General features: G+C 44.4%; 1 protein-coding gene across 1 annotated transcript in view; it reads left to right on the top strand.

Annotated features, from left to right (window-relative positions):
- Positions 1-8,073: 8,073 nt before the first annotated feature.
- The window catches only part of LOC135572066 (collagen alpha-1(XXIII) chain-like), a 153,341-nt gene continuing 151,317 nt past the window's right edge, over positions 8,074-10,097 (top strand). Inside the window, exons 1-2 of the mRNA XM_065019068.1 lie at positions 8,074-8,777; positions 9,751-9,820. Coding sequence (XP_064875140.1) covers positions 8,481-8,777; positions 9,751-9,820 — 367 coding nt within the window. The 5' untranslated portion in view covers positions 8,074-8,480. The remainder of the gene's footprint in view (positions 8,778-9,750; positions 9,821-10,097) is intronic.

The following is a 10,097-nucleotide window of genomic DNA, read 5'->3' as shown; positions in this document are numbered from 1 at the left end:
AGTCTGGAACAGCCTGGATTTGGCCCAAGCATAGATGTCTATAAATTACCTTCTTTTCAACTTTAATTCAGAACTAAAAATGAGCCTGATTTCAACATCCAGAAACCACATATTTTCAAAGTCCGAAAAAGAGGCCTTTTCAACATCCATATGTATTTTAAACATATAGAAAATACCTTTTCATCTTTCATTCAGAACCTAAATTGAACCTAACTTCAACGTCTGGAATGTAATTTTGCTTACTGGGACTATTCTATTCTTGCAGGGGCGGCAGAAAGGCAAGGACCGGCCCTGATTATTAGAGTGACGTCACTGGAAAAAGCATTCTGATCTTGTCAATATACATTTCTGCTTAGATCATCACATCTAGTAAATTACCTGAAAATCTGTATATACAGTGCCTTCGGAAATTTTTCAGACCCTTGACTTTTTCCCCATTTGATTAAATTAGAGCTTTTTTCTAAAATAGATTAAACCCCCCAAAATATCCTCATCAATCTACACACAATACCCCGTAATGCAAAGCAAAAACAGGTTTTTAGAAAAAAATTCAAAAACAGAAATACCTTACTTTCTATAAGTATTCACAACCTTTGCTATGAGACTTGAAAATTAGCTCAGGTGCATCATTTATCCATTAATCATCCTTGAGAACTTTCTACAACTTCATTGGAGTCGACCTGTGGTAAATTAAATGGATTGGACATGGTTTGGAAAGGCACACACCTGTCTATATCAGGTCCCACAGATGACAATGCATGTCAGAGCAAAAACCAAGCCATGAGGTCGAATTAATTGTCTGTAAAGCTCAGAGACAGGATTGTGTCTAGGGGTACCAAAACATTTCTGCAGCATTAAAGGTCCCCAAGAACACAGTGGCCTCCATCGTTCTTAAGTGGAAGAAGTTTGGAACCACCGTGACTCTTTCTAGAGCTGTCCACCTAGCCAAACTGAGCAGTCGGGGGAGAAGGGCCTTGGTCAGGGAGGTGACCAAGAACCCAATGGTCACTCTGACAGAGCTCCAGAGTTCCTCTGTGGAGATGGGAGAACCTTCCAGAAGGACAACCATCTTTGCAGCACTACACCAATCAGGCCTTTTTGTTAGAGTGGCCAGACGGAAGCCACTCCTCAGTAAAAGGTATATGACAGCCCACTTGGAGGCACCTAAAGACTCCCAGACCATGAGAAACGAGATTCTCTGGTCTGATGAAACCAAGATGGAACTCTTTGGCCTGAATGCCAAGTATCACATCTGGAGGAAACCTGGCACCATCCTTACGGTGAAGCATGGTGGTGGAGGCGTCATGCTGTGGGGATGTTTTTCAGCGGCAAGGACTAGAAGACTAGTCAGGATCGAGGTAAAGATGAACAGAGCAAAGAACAGAGATCATTGATGAAAACCTGTTCCAGAGCGTTTAGGACCTCAGACTGGGGCGACCCAGGAATACCCAAGAATACTCGAGGCTGAAATCTCTGCCAAAGGTGCTTCAACAAAGTACTGAGTAAAGGGTCTGAATACTAATGTAAATGTGATATTTCCGTTTTTCTTTTTCAATAAATTTGCAAAAATGTCTAAACCTGTTTCTGCTCTTTCATCATGGGGTATTGTGTGTAGATTGACGAGGGAAAAAACGATTTAATTAATTTAGAATAAGGTTGTAACCTAACGGAATGTGGATAAAGTCATGGGTTCTGAATACTTTCCGAAGACACTGTATGTGGATATGACATCTGGTATATTGTGATGTCAGCTATATGTGCTCAACACAGAAGCAACCCGACTGCAAGTGCTTCAACACACAACCTTTGCTTCAGCAAGAATGTGCCAACTGCTGCGCCACAGCCAAACAGTGAAGGAAGGCCACAGCCAAACAGTGAAGGAAGGCCACAGCCAGACAGTGAAGGAAGGCCACAGCCAGACAGTGAAGGAAGGCCACAGCCAGACAGTGAAGGAAGGCCACAGCCAGACAGTGAAGGAAGGCCACAGCCAAACAGTGAAGGAAGGCCACAGCCAAACAGTGAAGGAAGGCCACAGCCAGACAGTGAAGGAAGGCCACAGCCAGACAGTGAAGGAAGGCCACAGCCAGACAGTGAAGGAAGGCCACAGCCAGACAGTGAAGGAAGGCCACAGCCAGACAGTGAAGGAAGGCCACAGCCAGACAGTGAAGGAAGGCCACAGCCAAACAGTGAAGGAAGGCCACAGCCAAACAGTGAAGGAAGGCCACAGCCAAACAGTGAAGGAAGGCCACAGCCAGACAGTGAAGGAAGGCCACAGCCAGACAGTGAAGGAAGGCCACAGCCAGACAGTGAAGGAAGGCCACAGCCAGACAGTGAAGGAAGGCCACAGCCAGACAGTGAAGGAAGGCCACAGCCTGACAGTGAAGGAAGGCCACAGCCCCCCCCCCCCCCCCCCCCCCACAGACTGTGACATCCCGCCACGTAGAGATCTTGAAAGTGGTGTCGGCCAGACCTTTGGGATAAACACCATGAAGCAAGAGGCACACACACCAAAAGTATCTACTTACCTGTAAGACCTGCTCCGTGGTCGAAACGTGCTTATACAGAACTCAGCCCGAAAACCTCAATGAGCAAGCAATGCAGATGTAGAAGCACGGTAGCCAGGAAATACTCCCTAGAAAGGCAGGGACCTAGGAAGAAACCTAGAGACGAACCAGGCTCATTCTTCAATATTTTCAAGTGTTTATAGATGACCAGCAGAGTCAAATAGCAATCATAGTGGTTGTAGAGGGTGCAACGGGTGAGCACCTCATCAGTAAATGTCAGATGGCTTTTCAAAGCTGAGCAATTTAGAGTTTGAGACAGCAGGTGCTGTAGAGAGGGAGGGGGAGGGGGAGAAAGGGTCGAAACAGCAGGTCCGGGAGACAGGTCAGGGTTCCATAGCCGCAGGCAGAACAGCGGAAACTGGAGGAGCAACCCGACAAAGTAGCACATCAGGTGAATAGGTCAGGGTTCCATAGCCGCATACAGAACAATTGAAACTGGAGCAGCAGCATGACAAGGAGGCACATCCGGTGAACAGGTCAGGGTTCCTTTGCCACAGATAGAACAGCAGAAACTGGAGCAGCAGCGCAACCAGGTGGACTGGGGACGGGACAGCCAGCAATCGTCAGGCCAGGTAGTCCTGAGGCATGGTCCTAGGACTTAGGTCCACCAGGAAGGGAGAAAGAGCAAGAGACACCAGATAAGACAGACTGACCATAGCCCCTCTGCACATAGACTATTGCAGCAGAGATATTGGAGACTGAGACGGAATGAGCAACACCGGTTTAGCATTTCTTTCCAGAAGCCATGAGAACATTGTCTGGCCATGGAGACTGTGCTTAACACTACTACTTGTATTTACTGGTGGCACAGTATAATACTTTCCTACACTTCAATTGCCCTTGCCTAACGATTGCGCCTGGGCTTACATCTTGGCTATCCTCACCATAATGTGATAGTTATGTACATTATGTGTACAGCGCCTGCAATGAGAAGGCATAATGTTAGTTAGCTTTTTTGGCCGGAGGAAGTCCTGCAGATCCAGGCCCACATAAAAGGTCCGGTGTAAAAAAGGACAAAACTAAGACTTTGGTCAACTTGTTAAATACAGAGTTTGATTAAACGGTATTGAAAGAGAAAAAGTCTGACACGTAGCCAAGTAGCAACAAATAGCACAGCAGCCATCTCCCCGGGGGTGTGTTCATGTCCACACACACACACACACACACACACACAATATACCCCCAAAGCCTCAGCCTTCCAATACGATGTGTACCCAGTGGGAAACCAGCCTGGGGTGTTTTAACAGGAAGGCCCAGGTCTCTTCAATGTTATTCATGTCTGTTCTTTTTATTTTTTATTATTTTATGATTATTTTATTATTTTTTGGTTAATAAAACTCAGTTTGATTCAAATTGATATCTATTGTCCTCACTACATGGTTATAGCTATGAAATACAATGTTTATAGAAAATCTTGAAGTGAATTTTGAGAGTAAACAAAAACCAATTTAAATGGAAGACGTTACCATCAAAATCAAATCAATTTTTATTGGTCACATCACATACACTTGATTAGCAGATGTTATTGCGAGTGTAGTGAAATGCTTGTGCTTCTAGCTGCGACAGTGCAGTAATATCTAACAAGTAATACCTAACATATTACACAACATATACTCAACACACACAAATCTAAGTAGAAATGAATTAAGACTATATACATATGGACGAGCGATGTCAGAGCGGAATGGACTAAAATACAGTAGAATAGTATAGAATACAGTATATACATATGAGATGAATAACGCAAGATATGTAAACATTATTCAAGTGACTAGTGTTCCATTCCTTAAAGTGGCCAGTGATTTCTAGTCTATGCCTATAGGCAGCAGCCTCTAATGTGCAGGCCCAGACGGCATCCCCAGCCGCGCCCTCAGAGCATGCGCAGACCAGCTGGCCGGTGTGTTTACGGACATATTCAATCAATCCCTATACCAGTCTGCTGTTCCCACATGCTTCAAGAGGGCCACCATTGTTCCTGTTCCCAAGAAAGCTAAGGTAACTGAGCTAAACGACTACCGCCCCGTAGCACTCACTTCCGTCATCATGAAGTGCTTTGAGAGACTAGTCAAGGACCATATAACCTCCACCCTACCTGACACCCTAGACCCACTCCAATTTGCTTACCGCCCAAATAGGTCCACAGACGATGCATTCTCAACCACAGTGCACACTGCCCTAACCCACCTGGACAAGAGGAATACCTATGTGAGAATGCTGTTCATCGACTACAGCTCGGCATTCAACACCATAGTACCCTCCAAGCTCGTCATCAAGCTCGAGACCCTGGGTCTCGACCCCGCCCTGTGCAACTGGGTACTGGACTTCCTGACGGGCCGCCCCCAGGTGGTGAGGGTAGGCAACAACATCTCCTCCCCGCTGATCCTCAACACGGGGCCCCACAAGGGTGCGTTCTGAGCCCTCTCCTGTACTCCCTGTTCACCCACGACTGCGTGGCCACGCACGCCTCCAACTCAATCATCAAGTTTGCGGACGACACAACAGTGGTAGGCTTGATTACCAACAACGACGAGACGGCCTACAGGGAGGAGGTGAGGGCCCTCGGAGTGTGGTGTCAGGAAAATAACCTCACACTCAACGTCAACAAAACTAAGGAGATGATTGTGGACTTCAGGAAACAGCAGAGGGAACACCTCCCTATCCACATCGATGGATCAGTAGTGGAGAGGGTAGCAAGTTTTAAGTTCCTCGGCATACACATCACAGACAAACTGAATTGGTCCACTCACACTGACAGCGTCGTGAAGAAGGCGCAGCAGCGCCTCTTCAACCTCAGGAGGCTGAAGAAATTCGGCTTGTCACCAAAAGCACTCACAAACTTCTACAGATGCACAATCGAGAGCATCCTGGCGGGCTGTATCACCGCCTGGTACGGCAACTGCTCCGCCCTCAACCGTAAGGCTCTCCAGAGGGTAGTGAGGTCTGCACAACGCATCACCGGGGCAAACTACCTGCCCTCCAGGACACCTACACCACCCGATGTTACAGGAAGGCCATAAAGATCATCAAGGACATCAACCACCCGAACCACTGCCTGTTCACCCCGCTATCATCCAGAAGGCGAGGTCAGTACAGGTGCATCAAAGCTGGGACCGAGAGACTGAAAAACAGCTTCTATCTCAAGGCCATCAGACTGTTAAACAGCCACCACTAACATTGAGTGGCTGCTGCCAACACACTGTCATTGACACTGACCCAACTCCAGCCACTTTAATAATGGGAATTGATGGGAAATGATGTAAATATATCACTAGCCACTTTAAACAATGCTACCTTATATAATGTTACTTACCCTACATTATTCATCTCATATGCATACGTATATACTGTACTCTAGATCATCGACTGCATCCTTATGTCACTAGCCACTTTAACTATGCCACTTTGTTTACTTTGTCTACATACTCATCTCATATGTATATACTGTACTCGATACCATCTACTGTATGCTGCTCTGTACCATCACTCATTCATATATCCTTATGTACATATTCCTTATCCCCTTACACTGTGTATAAGACAGTAGTTTTGGAATTGTTAGTTAGATTACTTGTTGGTTATCACTGCATTGTCGGAACTAGAAGCACAAGCATTTCGCTACACTCGCATTAACATCTGCTAACCATGTGTATGTGACAAATAAAATTTGATTTGATTTGATGTGCTAGTGATGGCTGTTTAACAGTCTGATGGCCTTGAGATAGAAGCTGTTTTTCAGTCTCTCGGGTCCCAGCTTTGATGCACCTGTACTAACCTCGCCTTCTGGTTGATAACGGTGTGAATAGGCAGTGGCTCGGGTGATTGGTGTCCTTGATGATCTTTTGGCCTTCTTGTTGACATCGGGTGCTGTAGGTGTCCTGGAGGGTGGTAAGTTTTCCCCTGTTAATGCGTTGGCCAGACCCTCATCTTCAACCCTGTTACCCTAGTCTCCATCCTGTTTCAAGACCCTGTTACCCTAGTCATCATCCTGTTTCAAGACCCTGTTACCCTAGTCTCCATCCTGTTTCAAGACCCTGTTACCCTAGTCTCCATCCTGTTTCAAGACCCTGTTACCCTAGTCTCCATCCTGTTTCAAGACCCTGTTACCCTAGTCTTCATCCTGTTTCAAGACCCTGTTTCAATTTTGTTATACAAAGGTTACGAAATATGAATTTAATGTTTGTTCAGCTCAGTCTGAAATGTTTAAACCAATCATGAACATTTTTGTTCAAATTCTGAAGTGAAACCATACTTTTGATTTTTTAAATGATAAGGCCGCTGACACGGTGTCCATTTCAGGATTTAGTATAGCAAAAGTGTGAGATTTTTTATACATGTTAAATTTGCAATTATTTAATTAGTTTGAGGGACTTATGATTCATAGGGAAATGTTGATTTTATTACAAGTGTCTTGATAATCTTTTTCAGACAACAGAGTCCATAAGAGGGTTGAAGACATGTGGTTTCCGTATCAGAAGAAAATGGCCGACAATAATAGCCTTTGATGCCTGAGATGGGAAAATATGTTTTCTTGGAGATTAAATATGCACTTCATGTCGTGAGGTGTTCGGAAAATATTATTTATTTGGGGTAAAAAGTTGTGAAAAAAGTCAAAATCTTGATGGTTTGGTGGAGTGACACTTAAGCTATGATGAGCAGTAGGTGGCAGGAGAGAGCTTTTCCACAACCTGTGCTTGCGGCGCAATAATCGACAGCTCACTGCCCAGGCCTATCACACTTTAACTGAAGACTTGGTGAGTGTCATACATTTTCCATTGATATATATCTATTAGATTATATATTTCCGTTAATATATAGGCAACCGTTTTAATATGTTAGAATAGCGCAATTGGATGAATCCGCGGTCAGGTAAGGCAGACAAGTTCAGGAACCAGGTTGAGGAACTGCAGTGAGCTAAATACTGTGCAAACACGAAAACAATTGTATTTTAAATAGTTTCAAATATAGGCCAATTTAGGTTCTCGATCGAGAGAGTGTCCGGCATGACACTCAACAGCCATGATACTCGACTAGCCTACCCATGGCACTCAACAGCATCATCTTGATACTTCATGTTTACGAATTTGAAGAATAATTAAATAGCCTCGACTACAGTAATATAATGTGGACAAAGTAGATGAGATCTTATTCTGAGAGTCAACAACCGAGGTGTAGGCTACTTGACTGGCAGATCTATTATTAAACTGATTTGATTTCAACACCAAGGACAGAAAACATGACTCTCTGGGGCCAAATTACGGCTATGGGGCCAAATATCATTTAGAGGTTGAAATCCAAGTCTCAAACCCCTGTAGTAATACGGACACCTCAAACTATAATTCAATGTTGACTGCCCGAGATTGATTCCAATCAAAGTAACTCAAAACATAACTAGGCTATAGTCTATACACATTCACAGCCTTATAACTTCACGCTTTCACGGAAGTTGTCGATCTACAGCCAACATTTCTCTCCCTCTGTCGACGGTATCTCCCTCTGTCGACGGTATCTCCCTCCCCCACATGGTCAACCGGGCGGGCGCATCTCAATTTGCCGAACATGCAACTTTCTTTTTTTTTTGACTGAAATTTGACTGTTGACTGATTCCCCATCCCATCCACATACTCTCTAGCGCAGGAACAAAACGATCTGGGATAGAGGACTCAATTTATATGGTGCGCATCCAGATTGCACCCATCTGTGTCTGCCATATGCAAACCGTGCGCAACGCGCTCAGCATTTCAGCCTCTTGTTCCAAGGCTAATTTAAGAAACCGTGTTGGGGTGAGTTGAATGTGTAGCAGCAGCACACTACAAAGTCTGACATAGTTTAGTTACTAAATGCGCATATTTCAACATTATACATTTTTTTATTCATAAATTCATCAAGACCATTTGTTTCTAACCGGGATTTAAAATTATGGATTCAACGGAGGATAACGGGGAGAGCAAGGCAGCACTCCGTCCATGCGCGCCCAGGTCTCTTCTCCTGCGCTGTCTGGTCGGTTTCCCTACGGTGGTGTGTTTCATGTTGTCCCTGAGCTCCATAGCCATCTGCCTGCTCATGAGCTTCAAGACTTACCAACTGGAGAACCGACTGGATGCGCTGGAGTTGGAGAAAAACACAGTGTTTAACCCTCCGGAGAGCGCCTTCACGCGCGAGGATGGGACTGTACTACCGGCACTAAGGAGTTCTATCGAGACGCTCCTGCAAGAGGTAGCTAGCTACACGACGTCTTTTTTTGGGGGGGGGGACATTTAAAATGTAACACTATGTAAATATATCACAGTGTATTTCTCTTTATTTTTTATTCATGCAGCTTCCTGTTTGGGTCTCTATAATATGTAGCCAGAATAGACTTAAATGCCGTGCGTAATGTTGCGCGTAATGACATAATGACTCATGTCTGAAGATGTTGATTCCTCAAGCGACTGACTCTAATGGTCAAGGCACCGCTGTGCGATTCCTTCTGTCTCTAGATATTATCAGGTATCGCCTGATGAAAGATAAGTGATGTAAAGCTTGGTGATACACAAGCTGGCTTTTATACTGTCTGTCTGTGCTGTGACAGTATTTCGCCATATCTCTTTGGAAAAATATGTTGTAGGCTCCCAAAAAGTCCCCTCTTGATAGAAAGGATGATGGACAGGTCATTAAAAACCTGGTTACGTTTTCGTACATTATTTACTTGAACTGGTAAAATTATAATTACATCACTTTATCATTTTTACAGTATTATATTCACGTTACCAAGGTGCTACATAATGATTGATGTATTGCTTATAGTGGTTAATGTCCATTTCTAACAATAGGTTAAGTTATTTAAGTTAATCTTACTGCTTATACTGCTTGTTATAAACCCACAAAATTCACCAGTGTGTCTCATTGCATAGTGGTTGCTTTATATAGCCCTCTTAAAACTATCGACGGGAGACAGACTTGAGTCAAACCAACTGGAATGTGCAGTAATCTTCAACATAATGTTTGTACCAAAACATTTCTGCTGGGCTTCACTTTCCCTTCTAACTCAGATAAATGAATGTTTCCAGATCAAGTCTGGATTTACTAAACCTTTTATGGTGAATTTATGGTTATTGCTACTGCACACGCAGTTTGCATTGTTTCAGAGCCTTTACCTCTCTCTCTCTCTCTCTCTCTCTCTCTCTCTCTCTCTCTCTCTCTTCCCCAGAGACTGAGTGAAGTGATTCCCAAACTGCGCACGGCAAGGGACGTCCCCCAAGAGTGTTCCTGCCCACCAGGTACGTCTCTCTCTTCTCTCCTATTGGTTCATGGCTATATCATGGTTATCAAAGCACATGAACATTACATGTATGCAAACACACACACACACACACACACACACACGCACGCGCACACGCTGGACTGTTTTACACTAGTGTCAGTTGTTGCTGGGTTGGCTATGTATCGAAGGAATCCAGAAGAGTGCGTTGAGCTTTACGCTCTCTACCACCAGTTGATATTGATAGTTGTTTACAGCATCCCAAGTTTTCCTCAAGTGTGTATTCAGTGGATGGA

The sequence above is a fragment of the Oncorhynchus nerka genome, linkage group LG6 (assembly GCF_034236695.1).
Source record: "Oncorhynchus nerka isolate Pitt River linkage group LG6, Oner_Uvic_2.0, whole genome shotgun sequence".
In the NCBI taxonomy this organism is placed as follows: domain Eukaryota; kingdom Metazoa; phylum Chordata; class Actinopteri; order Salmoniformes; family Salmonidae; genus Oncorhynchus; species Oncorhynchus nerka.
Note: the sequence above shows the minus strand (reverse complement) of the source record. Positions and strands in the feature narration are given on the sequence as shown.